Source organism: Cricetulus griseus, chromosome 3 (assembly GCF_003668045.3).
Source record: "Cricetulus griseus strain 17A/GY chromosome 3, alternate assembly CriGri-PICRH-1.0, whole genome shotgun sequence".
NCBI classification, from domain to species: Eukaryota; Metazoa; Chordata; class Mammalia; order Rodentia; family Cricetidae; genus Cricetulus; species Cricetulus griseus.
Window position 1 is genome coordinate 94,974,934 of NC_048596.1, and position 16,364 is coordinate 94,991,297.

The 16,364-nt window shown below is 36.1% G+C and overlaps 3 protein-coding genes across 3 annotated transcripts; all 3 read right to left on the reverse strand.

Annotated features, from left to right (window-relative positions):
* Positions 1 to 738: 738 nt before the first annotated feature.
* Positions 739 to 4,122, reverse strand: LOC100774538 (putative olfactory receptor 56B2). Its single transcript, XM_027407526.1, has 2 exons — positions 4,114 to 4,122; positions 739 to 1,704 (listed from the first exon to the last, which is right to left on the reverse strand). Exons 1-2 carry the CDS (start codon positions 4,120 to 4,122, stop codon positions 739 to 741), a joined length of 975 nt encoding a protein of 324 aa, XP_027263327.1.
* A 2,463-nt stretch (positions 4,123 to 6,585) lies between these two features.
* Positions 6,586 to 7,545, reverse strand: LOC113834889 (putative olfactory receptor 56B2). Its single transcript, XM_027408052.1, has one exon. The coding sequence runs from the start codon at positions 7,543 to 7,545 to the stop codon at positions 6,586 to 6,588; it is 960 nt and encodes a 319-aa protein (XP_027263853.1).
* Positions 7,546 to 12,622: 5,077 nt separating this feature from the next.
* Positions 12,623 to 13,582, reverse strand: LOC100773670 (putative olfactory receptor 56B2). The gene has a single exon (XM_027408051.1). It carries the CDS (start codon positions 13,580 to 13,582, stop codon positions 12,623 to 12,625), a length of 960 nt encoding a protein of 319 aa, XP_027263852.1.
* Positions 13,583 to 16,364: the final 2,782 nt, after the last annotated feature.

Consider the following 16,364-nt stretch of genomic DNA (forward strand, 5'->3'; position numbering starts at 1 on the left):
ATCCATTTAATTTCCTGGTAAAATACAAAATTTTGTTCACATTTTGACAATGGTATAGAGGGATCACCATGCCCATGAAAAAGAACACATTCTCTGTTTTCTTGTGTATGTATGAATGTCCATCTTATAAGCTGCATTTGGTAAGCTGCTGTGGCTTTATTGTATTATACCTAATAATTACTGAGTAATGATGTGGACCATTTTATCAGTTGTTTTGTGGAGAAGTGGAATTTTTATAGAAACTTGTATTCAAGCCACTCTTTTTCAGTAAAAAAAAAAAAAAAAAAAAAAAAAAAAAAAAATGTTGCCTGAAACAAACACAAGCATCATTGGTAGAAATAACTCATGGGTTTTTTTTCCAAAAATTGAATTAAATACATGGGAAGAAATCTCCAAATTAAAGAATAATTGGCAAAGACGTCAACCAATATATTCAAAATTGTCTGGCTGTGCTAATCAGGAACTCAGTTAAACTATTGGGATGTGTATCCTGTAAGACATATCTTGGGATCTTGAATAATAACAGCATCATTATGTAACTGTCTATTCCAAAGCTATTCAACACCCATAAACTACAAATACAATTGTGATTTATTAGTGTTGGTGTTCTGAATTTTTGTAGATTCCTGATGTTAGATCAAACTTCCTATGGTGTCCATTAGTATTTACATTTTAGCACTTATAATCACTGGAGAATATAAAGTGTAATTGTGCAAAAGGTCAAAAGGGAATATTTACTTATTCATGGTTACCCTTCAATTCCAGACCAATCACTCTGTATAAGCCTTGTTTTAGCTCTCTGTTCTTAAGTGCATACACCATGGGGTTCAGGGCAGGGGGAATGACATTGTGCAGCACATTCAGCAGAACCGGAATGAGGGGAACTTTCATTTGTGAACCATGAGTGATGGAAAGGACAACAATGACAGTGTAGAAGAAAAAGATCAGAATGAGGTGAGAGGTGCAGGTACTTAAGGCCTTAGATGCTGCTTCTGCAGAGTTCAGCTTCAGCACAGCCCGAAGAATCAAAGCATATGAAATCATAATCAAACCTAGGTCACCACCCATGATTGCCCAAGCTATGACCAACTGGCTGATGCTGTTGACTGTCCTGTCATCACAGGACAGGCTGGTGACACCCAAGTTAGAGCACAAGCAGTGCTCTATTTGATTCCGGGAACAGTAATTTCTCTGAGCAGCCAGCACAGGTACTGAAATGAAAGATCCACAGCTTCTGAGGAACATAATCAAAGTTGCTTTGATCACAAAAGATTCAGTAACTATTGAAGGGTATCTTAGTGGTCTGCAAATTGCTACATACCTATCTATAGCCATGCAGACAAAGATACCTGACTCCATGGCAATAAAGGAATGGATAGCATACATCTGAGCAAAGCACTCTGGGAGGCTGATAGTCTTAGCATTGAACCATAAAATGGCTAAAATCTTAGGCATGATAGTGGTTGCCAAGCCCATATCTACTATAGCCAGGATGCCCAGGAAATGATACATAGGCTGGTGTAGTGATTCTTCCTGGTAGATTGTGGTAATGATAAGTATGTTGGCTATGAGAGCCAAGACATATAGCAAAGCCAGGGGAAGGGACAGCCAGTGCTGCCAGCTGTGGATGCCTGGAAATCCCATCAGAATGAACTCAGACACTTGGAACCTAGAGCTGTTGGAACTGGTCAGATCCTGGAACATCTCTTGCTAGGAGGAAAAAGGGTTAATGTTGTTAGTTTGGATTCACAATGTGACAGCAGAAAGGAGTTTAACACAGATCATTATTCTAGGAGGTTCTGGTATCTTCATGAATCTCATCCTTACACTTTTATTAATCAGACACCTGGTTTATTCAGATATATGATGAAATAAGATCATCTCTGGTAGGTGGAACATTCTCTGTGTTAACTCAACAAGTCGTTCTTCAAATTCTACAAGAAAGACTGTGTTTATGCTAGCTCAACACAGACCCATGGAATATTACAGACAATCACCCCTTGCTCACCATCCTCCATGTAGAGATTATCCAAGCAATAAAAATAACAGAAATGTAATATCACATCCTGAATTTTCAATCTGGTTTTGCTAATGTGCTAGTTTCTTTCTTCAGCTTATGTGTTTGGTATGAAATTCTTTCATGCATGGAGATTTCTTGCATATGAAATTACATTATGACACATGTACATATATTTTATCATACAGTTAACATAGAATTCATTGAGATTATGTATAGTTTTAAATTGAATCATTAAATTTTGCTGACACAATGGATTAGGACTTTGTATGCTGACAGAATTGATTCAGGAAAAGATTGATGTCCTCTATAAAGCTAGATATACACCTAGAAGGTAGAATAATTTAAAGGCCTGTGATGCCTAAGTTCTGTTGATTATGTTTCTAAGTAGCTTACACATGGCAATTATTTTGGTTCCTGAAACCATACATGAAAACATACTATAATTTATTGTACACGATTGAAAAATATGTACCAAAAATATCTTTGCTTCAGAACATATGTATTAGAAATGTGGGTGTAGCTGTAGCAGTCCTGTTGTAACATAATCCTATTTGGAATCTAACACTGAAGTACCAATGTTTAAGTCAACTCTTCATCCTTTAGGAAAGCTTACCTTCATTCTTGTCAGATCTAATGGCAATGTGCCTTGAGCATTTGTTAAAAATCCTCCTTAGACTAAACATGCAGACAAGAGGTTAGTTAACTTTGTGTAGAGTATTGGGAAAATCTGATATGTAAAATTTCTCCCTGTTGATTTTTCCTAACTCTTGCGCATTTTTCCACTGGATTGTCACATAATTCTCAAGGTAACTTTTTCTGTGAGAAGAAAAATAATATAAGACAAGCATGCTTGTAAAGATGTTCTTTGCTCCCTCTTCCTGAGTCATGATAAAGCCTTAGAATAACACAGGAATAGGTAGAAATGTCAACTGCATCAAAATCTGGAGTTGATGATCATTATTTTCTCATATGAAAAGACAAATGACCTTACACCTGAGCCATGGCTAGTCTTTGCTAGCTCACCATTTTCTCATGTTGCCTATTTCCTGCTTGCTATTTTAAAGTTTATTTTCCAGCAACCCTCTGTTCTCTTAGTTGCCCTCACCCCTGCCATCCCATCATATCTCCCTACAGATTCACCTTCCTCAGCAAAAACCATCTATTTTCTTTGAGAAGATAAATAAGTACTCTTAAAGTTTGTTAGAAGATGAAATTAGAAAAATGAGAACCTTCAGGTAAGAATATATTTATTATTGGAATCCACCTGCTTTGTCATTTTAATATTATAGGAGTATGAAAATCTGTTATTGTTCTAAAACACCCATGAAATAATAAAATTTCTAATGCACATATTAAATCATATTCATATTTTCAGAATAGAACAAGGTATTATAGTCTTCCTGATATCAATGAATGTTTACAAATGAATGATTAATGAACTGAGATGTCAAGAAAGGGAAGGAGTGTAATAAAAATTTAAAGACTATTAAACTGTTGTTTCTATATCATTTCATTGAAAACATGAAGATATCTACCAGCAGCAGACATAAAAAATTTTAAAGCATACCTCATAAATAGTAATAAATAAAAATTTTAATAAAATATCAGTTATAAAATGAAGAAACTGTAAGGAAACCCTATAGCAGTAAAAAAGAAAACACCAAGAGAAACAAATATTTTGTTTTGTGCAATCCCAAAAATTGTGGTGAGAGAATAACTGTGGAGTTGACCCAGCAGATAAAGGCACTTGCCTGGAAAGCAGCCCAATAACCTGAGTTTGATCCTAGTCTATACAGCAAGTTCTTGTCTGGCCAGAACCAAAAAGTGAAAACCTGTTTCAAAAATACAGAAAACAAAATAATAAAATAAAAAACAAAGCTTTTAAAAAGAAAAATAAGAACATATATGTCTACACACAAACACACATTTGTACAAAAGCATGCACATGATAACTGATTGCTGTGCAACTAAGACACTGAAATTTACCTGAGTCATTAAAAATATTTACTATAATGTAACATGCATATAGAAAGGATTCATATTAAGAAATAAGTTTATTATTAAAGTGAGTACATTTCGTAGCCACGAAATACAATCAACATTTGTCATGTTACCTTTCCATCCCTTTTTTCCTTTCTTTCATCCACATTGTAACAGCTAAAAATATTTACAGCTAACACTGTAAATCAATCATATCTTTTAAACCTAATTTTGGCTATGGAAATGTAAGAATCTACATAATAAAACAGTGTAATAGATGTGCTTCTTGCCTATAAAATTGTCAAAAGATGGACTGGAGAGAATGCTCAGGGTTTTGGAGTGCTTGTTCCTGCAGAGAACCCTGGGTTGGCTTCTAGTCCTCTCACAGTGGCTCATAACTATACATAACTCCATTTTCTACGGAATCTAGGCATACATGTGGTATGCAAAAACACATGTATGCAAAACATTTATACACATGAAATAAAATAAACAAATTTTAAAAACTCAATTTCCTCAAAAAGAAACGAATCTTTACTTCTTTCTACTTCCCAATATAGAAACAGTCTCTTAGGTTTTCATAAAACAGTGGCATATAGGAAAATTGGGTGGAGTGTGAATACCCTAAGCTGGGAAGGGAGGTTATACACAAGACAGGCAATGTGCCATATTCTGAAGTGATTATTATTTACCATGCAAGACCAATGTCCTATTTACTTTTATTGTGTTTCCCATATAGCAAAAATATCATCAATAAATTCCAGGGTTTAATAAATTATGGGGTTGGATGATATACAAGTAACTTTGCTCTATTCAATATGATTTCAAATCTCTCAAATAAAAGATGCATTGTGATAACAAATAACAGAATGCTTTGAAATACTTTATACATTTTTCAACACAGTTATAAAATACTTTCAATACCAGATTACTTTTCTGAAAGAAACAGACATTACTTTGTGAGTAAGAAGGTCTATTCATGCAATAGGTTTAAACATAAATATCATCATTTATAAAAGGCAACTCTGCAAGGATCTAATGATTATCCTTATGCCAAGCCCCACAGATGGTCAGGTTGTGTACTTCCTTGACTGCCCTGAAACCTGAAAACATCTTCTTCTCTCAACATGGTAGTGGCTTCTTCCAGTCAACTTAGATATCTAAACTATTTTTTAAAACATGATAGCTACTTCCTTTTGAACGTGAGGGAAGTTAACTATATTCTCTTCCTGAAAAGCAGTGAGGGCGAGTGAGAAGCAACAGTACTCTGAAAATATGGGGAACTCATCTCCAGCTACTTCTTCTGGTCCTGTGGTAATATAACAAGACTAGTGCCATTTCCAATGACTCCATTTGGTCAGGGAAAACATCGATATTCATACTCCCTATGAAAGGCTACACTGAATTACCATCTAAGAAATTAGTAAATACACACTGCACAAAAAAAAACAAATTAATGTCTTTTAGATGAATGACTAAAACCAAATCTATAGTTCTGAGAATGAATGCTCCAATCAATTAGTATGTGTCCAAAGCCACTGTAAACTTGAACAAAGCCTCTGTGGTGTATATACTCCTAACAACAAAAGCATGCTGGCACTACCTCCCCTTCCTCCTTACCCTGTGAAATGCCTAATTTCTGGATATCAAAACAGTGAGATGAGTGCAGGCTTGTCCAAGAACAGGGTCTTGGTCAAACACCAACTGATACCGATATATATGTGTGCTGGTGTGTGCTGGTGTGTGTGTGTGTGTGTGTGTGTGTGTGTGTGTGTGTGTGTGTGTGAATCCCTTAACATCTCAGTCCCTTGATAAGAGCACATTTGAACTGATGTAGCCTTAAAGGGAAAATCCAAAGTTATATTTTGGAACTTTGTAATTGAAGTGCCTATATGAGAATCAACACACCTGCATATAAGGTGTCAGGGTGGCAGATTTCCAGTTTTTTCACCCCTATTATGCTCACTCACAATCTGAAAATTTTCACACTCATATATCATTGAGTATACATCCATGTGTGTGACTGTGTATACACATTGAAAAGGCAGAGTATCTTAATTAAAACCATAGTTAATATCATTTCACACCTGTTCTTTCTGCCAAAGGACACAATTTTTTAATTTACATAAAAATGTCTCAGACTCACACACAATTACCTTTTTATATATGAATGGCTTCACATGACCATTTTAATGAATTATATTACTGAGTGATGAGTAATGTCCAAGCCAGGTTAATAACTTTGAGAAAAATATTAGATGACATGACTAGTGGTTAGTCAAGAAATTTATTTTCACTGAATGTGATGGTCCATGCCTTTAATCCCAATACCCATAAAAGAGAGGTGACTGCAGCTCTCAGAGTTTGTGGCCAGCTTGGTCTATACAGGAATTTCTGATCTGGCCAGGATCGGGGAAAAAAAGGAGAATCTGTTTCAAAAATAATTATTTTAAGTGATATTACAGGTAAATATTAAGACACCATACAGATTTTTCAAGGATGCTGCATATTATGCCCTTAAGATTGATTAGTACAAACAGACATCCTAGTTTTGAAATTCTAAATGTGATGTGTGTTTCTAATTTTTAGCCTCCTTTGACTTCCAGTTTAAGCACCTTGTTTAAGCCTTGTTTTAGTTCTTTGTTCTTAAGTGCATAGACCATGGGGTTCAGAGCAGGGGGAATCACATTGTGCAGCACATTAAGCAGAACCGGGATGAGGGGAACTTTCATTTGTGAACCATGAGTGATGGAAAGGACAACAATGACAGTGTAGAAGAAAAAGATCAGAATGAGGTGAGAGGTGCAGGTACTTAAGGCCTTAGATGCTGCTTCTGCAGAGTTCAGCTTCAGCACAGCCCGAAGAATCAAAGCATATGAAATCATAATCAAACCTAGGTCACCACCCATGATTGCCCAAGCTATGACCAGCTGGTTGATGCTATTGACTGTCCTGTCATCACAGGACAGGCTGGTGACACCCAAGTTAGAGCACAAGCAGTGCTCTATTTGATTCCGGGAACAGTAATTTCTCTGAGCAGCCAACACAGGTACTGACATGGGAGTTCCACAGTTTCTGAGTACCATAAGCAAAGTTGCTTTGATCACAAAAGATTCAGTAACTATTGAAGGGTATCTTAGTGGTCTGCAAATTGCTACATACCTATCTATAGCCATGCAGACAAAGATACCTGACTCCATGGCAATAAAGGAATGGATAGCATACATCTGAGCAAAGCACTCTGGGAGGCTGATAGTCTTAGCATTGAACCATAAGATGGCTAAAATCTTAGGCATGATAGTGGTTGCCAAGCCCATATCTACTATAGCCAGGATGCCCAGGAAATGATACATAGGCTGGTGTAGTGATTCTTCCTGGTAGATTGTGGTAATGATAAGTATGTTGGCTATGAGAGCCAAGACATATAGCAAAGCCAGGGGAAGGGACAGCCAGTGCTGCCAGCTGTGGATGCCTGGAAATCCCATCAGAATGAACTCAGACACTTGGAACCTAGAGCTGTTGGAACTGGTCAAATCCTGGAACATCTCTTGCTAGGAGGAAAAAGGGTTAATGTTGTTAGTTTGGATTCACAATGTGACAGCAGAAAGGAGTTTAACACAGATCATTATTCTAGGAGGTTCTGGTATCTTCATGAATCTCATCCTTACACTTTTATTAATCAGACACCTGGTTTATTCAGATATATGACGAAATAAGATCATCTCTGGTAGGTGGAACATTCTCTGTGTTAACTCAACAAGTCGTTCTTCAAATTCTACAAGAAAGACTGTGTTTATGCTAGCTCAACACAGACCCATGGAATATTATAGACACTCAGCCCCCTGCTCACCATCCTCCATGTAGTGACTATCCAAGCAATAAAAATAACAGAAATGTAATATCACATCCTGAATTTTCAATCTGGTTTTGCTAATGTGCTAGTTTCTTTCTTCAGCTTAATGTGTTTGGCATGAAATTCTTTCATGCATGGAGATTTCTTGCATATGAAATTACATTATGACATATGTACATATATTTTATCATACAGTTAACATAGAATTCATTGAGATTATTATAGTTTTAAATTGAGTCATTAAATTTTGCTGACACAATGGATTAGTACTATGTATGCTAAGAGAATTGATTCAGGAAAGCATTGATGCCCTCTATAAAGCTAGACATACACTTAGTAGGTAGTATAATATAAAGGCCTGTGATGTCTAAGTTCTGTTGATTGTGTTTCTAAGTAGCTTACGTGTGGCAATTATTTTGGTTCTTGGAACAATTCATGCAAACACACTATAATTCATTGAACACAGTTGAAAATATGTACAGAAAAATATTTTTGCTTCAGAACATATGTATTAGAAATGTGAGTGTAGCTGTAGCAGTCCTGACATAATCATATTTGGAATCTCACACTGAAGTACTAATGTTAAAGTCAACTCCCCGTCTTTTAGGAAAGCTCACCTTCATTCTTGTCAGATCTAAAGGCAATGTGCCTTGAGCATTTGTTAAAAATCTTCCTTAAACTAAACTTCCAGACATCACAAGAGGCTAGTCAACTTTGTGTAGAGTGTTGGGAAAATCTGATATGTAAAATTTCTCCCTGTTGATTTTTCCTAACTCTTGCCCATTTTTCCACTGGATTATCATTTACACACTTCTCTAGGTAACTTTCTGCAAGAAGAAAAATACTACAAGAAAGCCTGCTTGTAGGTTGTCTGAGCCCTCTTCCTGAGTCATGATAAAGCCTTAGAATAACACAGGATTAGGTAGAAACATCAAGTGCATCAAACTCTGGAGATGATGACCATTACTTTCTTGTTCATACATATGCAAATGTATTTTTTTAATTTTTTATTTTGAATTAGAAACAAGATTGTTTTACATGACAATCCCAGTTCCCTCTCCCTGCCCTCCTCCCACCAACCCCCACCAACTAAAACACTACCTATCACATATGCTTTCTGCTCCCCCTGGATGGTGAGGACTTCCATAGGATGACCATTACTTTCACATAGGAAAAGACAAATGACCTTACACTACACCTGAATCATGGTTAGTCTTTGCTAGCTCACCATTCTCTAAGGTTGCGTATTTCCTGCTTGCTTTTTTAAAGTTTATTTTCCAGCAACCCTCTGTTCTCTTAGGTGCCCTAACCCCTGCCATCCCATCAGATCTCCCTACAGATTCACCTTCCTCAGCGAAACTCATCTGTTTTCTTTGAGAAGATAAATGACTACTCTAAAATGTTATTAGAAGATGCAATTAGAAAAATGACAACCTTCAGGTAAGAATATATTTATTATTGGAATCCACCTGCTTTGTGATTTACTACAGGAGTATAAAAATCTGTTATTGTTCTAAAACACCCATGAAATAATAAAATTTCTAATGCACATATTAAATCATATTCATATTTTCAGAATAGAACAAGGTATTATAGTCTTCCTGATATCAATGAATGTTTACAAATGAATGATTAATGAACTGAGATGTCAAGAAAGGGAAGGAGTGTAATAAAAATTTAAAGACTATTAAACTGTTGTTTCTATATCATTTCATTGAAAACATGAAGATATCTACCAGCAGCAGACATAAAAAATTTTAAAGCATACCTCATAAATAGTAATAAATAAAAATTTTAATAAAATATCAGTTATAAAATGAAGAAACTGTAAGGAAACCCTATAGCAGTAAAAAAGAAAACACCAAGAGAAACAAATATTTTGTTTTGTGCAATCCCAAAAATTGTGGTGAGAGAATAACTGTGGAGTTGACCCAGCAGATAAAGGCACTTGCCTGGAAAGCAGCCCAATAACCTGAGTTTGATCCTAGTCTATACAGCAAGTTCTTGTCTGGCCAGAACCAAAAAGTGAAAACCTGTTTCAAAAATACAGAAAACAAAATAATAAAATAAAAAACAAAGCTTTTAAAAAGAAAAATAAGAACATATATGTCTACACACAAACACACATTTGTACAAAAGCATGCACATGATAACTGATTGCTGTGCAACTAAGACACTGAAATTTACCTGAGTCATTAAAAATATTTACTATAATGTAACATGCATATAGAAAGGATTCATATTAAGAAATAAGTTTATCATTAAAGTGAGTACATTTCGTAGCCACGAAATACAATCAACATTTGTCATGTTACCTTTCCATCCCTTTTTTCCTTTCTTTCATCCACATTGTAACAGCTAAAAATATTTACAGCTAACACTGTAAATCAATCATATCTTTTAAACCTAATTTTGGCTATGGAAATGTAAGAATCTACATAATAAAACAGTGTAATAGATGTGCTTCTTGCCTATAAAATTGTCAAAAGATGGACTGGAGAGAATGCTCAGGGTTTTGGAGTGCTTGTTCCTGCAGAGAACCCTGGGTTGGCTTCTAGTCCTCTCACAGTGGCTCATAACTATACATAACTCCATTTTCTACGGAATCTAGGCATACATGTGGTATGCAAAAACACATGTATGCAAAACATTTATACACATGAAATAAAATAAACAAATTTTAAAAACTCAATTTCCTCAAAAAGAAACGAATCTTTACTTCTTTCTACTTCCCAATATAGAAACAGTCTCTTAGGTTTTCATAAAACAGTGGCATATAGGAAAATTGGGTGGAGTGTGAATACCCTAAGCTGGGAAGGGAGGTTATACACAAGACAGGCAATGTGCCATATTCTGAAGTGATTATTATTTACCATGCAAGACCAATGTCCTATTTACTTTTATTGTGTTTCCCATATAGCAAAAATATCATCAATAAATTCCAGGGTTTAATAAATTATGGGGTTGGATGATATACAAGTAACTTTGCTCTATTCAATATGATTTCAAATCTCTCAAATAAAAGATGCATTGTGATAACAAATAACAGAATGCTTTGAAATACTTTATACATTTTTCAACACAGTTATAAAATACTTTCAATACCAGATTACTTTTCTGAAAGAAACAGACATTACTTTGTGAGTAAGAAGGTCTATTCATGCAATAGGTTTAAACATAAATATCATCATTTATAAAAGGCAACTCTGCAAGGATCTAATGATTATCCTTATGCCAAGCCCCACAGATGGTCAGGTTGTGTACTTCCTTGACTGCCCTGAAACCTGAAAACATCTTCTTCTCTCAACATGGTAGTGGCTTCTTCCAGTCAACTTAGATATCTAAACTATTTTTTAAAACATGATAGCTACTTCCTTTTGAACGTGAGGGAAGTTAACTATATTCTCTTCCTGAAAAGCAGTGAGGGCGAGTGAGAAGCAACAGTACTCTGAAAATATGGGGAACTCATCTCCAGCTACTTCTTCTGGTCCTGTGGTAATATAACAAGACTAGTGCCATTTCCAATGACTCCATTTGGTCAGGGAAAACATCGATATTCATACTCCCTATGAAAGGCTACACTGAATTACCATCTAAGAAATTAGTAAATACACACTGCACAAAAAAAAACAAATTAATGTCTTTTAGATGAATGACTAAAACCAAATCTATAGTTCTGAGAATGAATGCTCCAATCAATTAGTATGTGTCCAAAGCCACTGTAAACTTGAACAAAGCCTCTGTGGTGTATATACTCCTAACAACAAAAGCATGCTGGCACTACCTCCCCTTCCTCCTTACCCTGTGAAATGCCTAATTTCTGGATATCAAAACAGTGAGATGAGTGCAGGCTTGTCCAAGAACAGGGTCTTGGTCAAACACCAACTGATACCGATATATATGTGTGCTGGTGTGTGCTGGTGTGTGTGTGTGTGTGTGTGTGTGTGTGTGTGTGTGTGTGTGTGTGTGTGTGTGTGTGAATCCCTTAACATCTCAGTCCCTTGATAACAGCACATTTGAACTGATGTAGCCTTAAAGGGAAAATCCAAAGTTATATTTTGGAACTTTGTAATTGAAGTGCCTATATGAGGATCAACACACCTGCATAGAAGGAGTTAGAGTGTGAGATTTCCATTCTTAACAACTCTATGATGCTCACAAACTGAATATTTTCACATTCATATATCATTGAGTATACATCCATGTGTGTGTCTGTGTATACACATTGGAAAGGCAAAGTTTGCAAATTAAAATCATATTAGGATCACAACTATTCTTTCTGCCAAGGGGACACAATTCTTTACATAAACATGTCTAAGACTCACACACAATTCCCTTTTTTTCTTTATTTATAAATGGTTTCACATATCTATTTTAATGAATTGTATTTCTCACTGAGTGATTAGTAATGTCCAAAGCAGGTTAATGATTTTGAGAAAAGTATTAGATGACATGACTAGTGGTTAATCAAGAAATTTATTTTCACTGAATGTGATGGTCCATGCCTTTAATCCCAATACCCAGAAAAGAGAGGTGACTGGAGCTCTCAGAGTTTGTGGCCAGCTTGGTCTATACAGGAATTTCTGATCTGGCCAGGACCAGGGAAAAAAGGAGAACCTGTTTCAAAAATAATTATTTTAAGTGATATTACAGGTAAATATTAAGACACCATACAGATTTTTCAAGGATGTTGCATATTATGCCCTTAAGATTGATTAGTGCAGACATCCTAGTTTTGAAATTGTAAATGTGATGTGTGTTTCTAATATTTAGCCTCCTTTGACTTCCAGTTTAAGCACCTTGTATAAGCTTTGTTTTAGTTCTTTGTTCTTAAGTGCATAGACCATGGGGTTCAGAGCAGGGGGAATCACATTGTGCAGCACATTAAGCAGAACCGGGATGACAGGAAGCGACATTTTTGCACTATGAGTGATGGACATGACAATGATAACAGTGTAGAAGAAAAGGATTAGGATGAGGTGAGAGGTGCAGGTACTTAATGCCTTAGATGCTGCCTCTGCAGAGTTCAGCTTCAGTACAGACCGAAGAATCAAAGCGTATGAAATCATAATTAAACCCAGGTCACTCCCCATGATTGCCCAAGCCAGAACCAACTGGTTGATGCTGTTGACTTTCCTGTCATCACAAGACAAGCTAGTAACTCCCAGGTTAGTACAAAAACAGTGGTTGATTTTATTCCGGGAACAGTAATTTCTCTGCGCAGCCAACACAGGAACTGACATAGGAGCCACACAATTTCTGAGGGCCATAAACACTGTTGCTTTGACCACAAAAGATTCAGTAACTATTGAAGGGTATCTCAGTGGTCTGCAAATTGCTACATACCTATCTATAGCCATGCAGACAAAGATACCTGACTCCATGGCAACAAAAAAGTGGATTGCATACATCTGAGCAAAACATTCATTGAAACTGATGGTCTTAGCATTGAACCATAAGATAGCTAAAATCTTAGGCATGATGGTGGATGCCAGGCCCATATCGACAATAGCCAGGATGCCCAGGAAATGGTACATAGGCTGGTGTAGTGAAGACTCTTGATAAATTACAGTCACAATAAATGTGTTCGCTATGAGAGCCAAGACATAGAGTAGAGCCAGGGGCAGGGAGAGCCAGTGCTGCCAGCTGTGGATACCTGGAAATCCCATCAGAATGAACTCAGATACCTGGAATCTAGAGCTGTTGGAATCTCTGAAGATCTGGAACATGTCTTGCTAATAATAAAAGTACTTGCCTTAGTACTCTTCCTGGTTATCTGTGTGACAGTGTTGGGTGCAGACTTACACAGGATATGATACTGAGGGATGATTTTCTGTCTTCCTCTTGTCACTGACACTTATTAGTCCTTTCATGTAAGAACTCTCATAGGTGGCAGATTATATTTTTAATTCATCAATAACCAACCATAGTAACTTCTATGGACCGTGTTTTCCATCTATTTCCTAATTGAGAAAAAGAAAATCAAAGGAAATCAGAATTTTGTTTATGATCTTTCATGTAGTAAGTTCATTGGCTCTGTGTATGGTGGATATAACCAGACACCACAGTGTGATGGCTGTATTTGAGTTGGCTAATGGTTTCTTGGGAGACCTTAAATACAGACCCCAAGGGAAACTTTGGTATACAATTTTTTTCTTTGCTGCAACCTTAGACTGCAGTATATTTTAGAATGGAAATCTTTGTACTTATATGTATGAGAAACTTTTATTAATAGAGTGAACATATGAGAATATGAAAAATCAAATACATCTTTATCTCATAATGTGAAATAATCTAGAGTCTGGAATGGGGATGTAATAGTTAAATTGTGTTAGATTTTATTTTGGGTTTTCCCTGAGTCAAATTCAGGGCCTCCTAAAAGATGGATACTCTACCCATGATTAATATCCAAATCAGTTTACCATTAAGATATTTATTGATATGTGATGTCCATTCACAAATTACCAGTTATGTTTTTATGTGAAATTAAATGCATTATAACAAAGGAATGCACCGTATGAGCAGGAAGCACACCAGTTTCCTCCACACTCAACAGCTTGTTTTCTCTTTCCTTCTTGGTAAAGGAAGCCAAAATTTAAATGCTAATATTATAATCAACATTGCCGCTTTATACAAAGACATTTAAAGATCTATGACATAAATTAAACAGAATTATATACTTATTTTTTAGCTTGAAAACTGGCACAGATTATTTTTAAGGCCATTACTTATCCCCCTCAATAATAACAGTCAACATATTTTTTGGAGACAGGGTCTCACAGTTCAAACTAACTATCCTAGAACTCACTAGGTAGGCCAGGTAGGCCTTGAACTCACAGAGATCCATCTGGCTCTGACTCCTGAGTGCTGGAATTAAGGGCATGGGCCACCACACCCAGGAACAGTCAACTCTCAATGTGTTCATGCATCAGAAGCAAGTAGGATGGCCAGGAAATCCATGAACATGTATGAGTTGAGAATATGAAATGTATCTCCAAGATGGCTTGTTCTGTATACTTACATTTATTTCCCACATGTGAGATAAATGCCATTTATATTCCCCATATTTCCCTTACTGGTATAACTCTAATGACTGTTATTGGCTTACTTGCTGCATCTTCAGTATATTTTCAAATGTCTCAGTCAAAGAATCAATCTAATAATGACTGGCACAATCATATCCACTGGAAACAGTGAGAATCATGAAGCTGTTTGGCACAGTTCCAGCACAGTTGAGCCAAATGCTACCATCTCTGTTTTTCTGTCTCCCTCTTTTGGTTTTGGTCTCTGTGTGCTGTGTATTTGTGGGGCTTTCTACATTATAATTCATTTAATGTCTTTTCCCCAAGAAAAATTATGTCTGAGTCTTTAGGAAAGTGCTAAATTTAGCACCCCTCCTGCTTTTAGGGGGAAACTTTTATCTGGCCCTATTCTGAAATCTTCCTTATGTCCTGGACATTGTGGTAAGCACAAAGATGCTAAAAACAATTTTATGAGGCCATGACCCCACGATCTTCTCAGCACACGTGTTCTGAAGCAAACTCAAACAGGATACTTGAAATAATGTAAACTTAAAGGAGACTGGCAAACTCCAACTGACCAGGAAACTTGGCAACAGATCAGAGACTTCCCCGTACATTAAGCTCAGAATTTGCTGAATAAGTAATATACTAAACAGGGGATTATATAGAGTATTTTCCTACAAAAACAGAAATTCAATGGCAGGCTGATTTATGAGTAGCACTTTGTACACTAAGGATTGATAGTACACTATCCAAAGCAAGATAATTCACTGAACTGGCTCAGTTATTTTCTATTTACCTTGATCTTCCAAACCACAAGTGCTACCAGCCTAGAAACAGGTTGTCAAACATTATGTATGCTTGCCTTAGCAAAAATAGTCTATAGGTTCTTTGAAACAGTGTTATGAAACTATGATAAAAGAAGAATCTGTTCTATCTGTACTTATTAATTATAACTGCGCTAACACCCCAGGCCATGTTATTAAAAAATCAAACTCTCATATAACAAGGACATATGTTCAACCATGTTCATAGCAGCATTATTTGTAATAGAAACTGGAAACAGCCTAGATGCTCCTCAACTGAAGAATGGATAGAGAAATTGTGGTCCATTTACACAATGGAGTACTACTCAGCAGAAAAAAAACAATGGAATCTTGAAATTTGCAGGAAAATGGATGGAACTCGAAGAAACCATTCTGAGCGAGGTAACCCAATCACAAAAAGACAAATATGATATGTACTCACTCATATGTGGACCTGCTTTATGATACACAGTAGTGACCATGCTTTATCAGAGCTGTTTTTAATGATGTTGCTCAGATTGGCTTCCTTCCAGATGATGACTGAGAAACTAATTTTTAAAAAAAAATGGTGCCAAGTACCACAAGAGTAACAGAACTATGCTGTCTTCTGGGATTTTGTTTTTTACTTTTTTGTTGTTGTTTGTTTGTTTGTTGTTTTTGTTTGTTTTTGGTTTTTTTAAAAT

Excerpts from the sequence above, each read along its gene's own strand:
- LOC113834889 (XM_027408052.1), bottom strand. The coding sequence starts at position 7,545 with ATGTTCCAGGATTTGACCAGTTCCAACAGCTCTAGGTTCCAAGTGTCT.
- LOC100773670 (XM_027408051.1), bottom strand. The coding sequence starts at position 13,582 with ATGTTCCAGATCTTCAGAGATTCCAACAGCTCTAGATTCCAGGTATCT.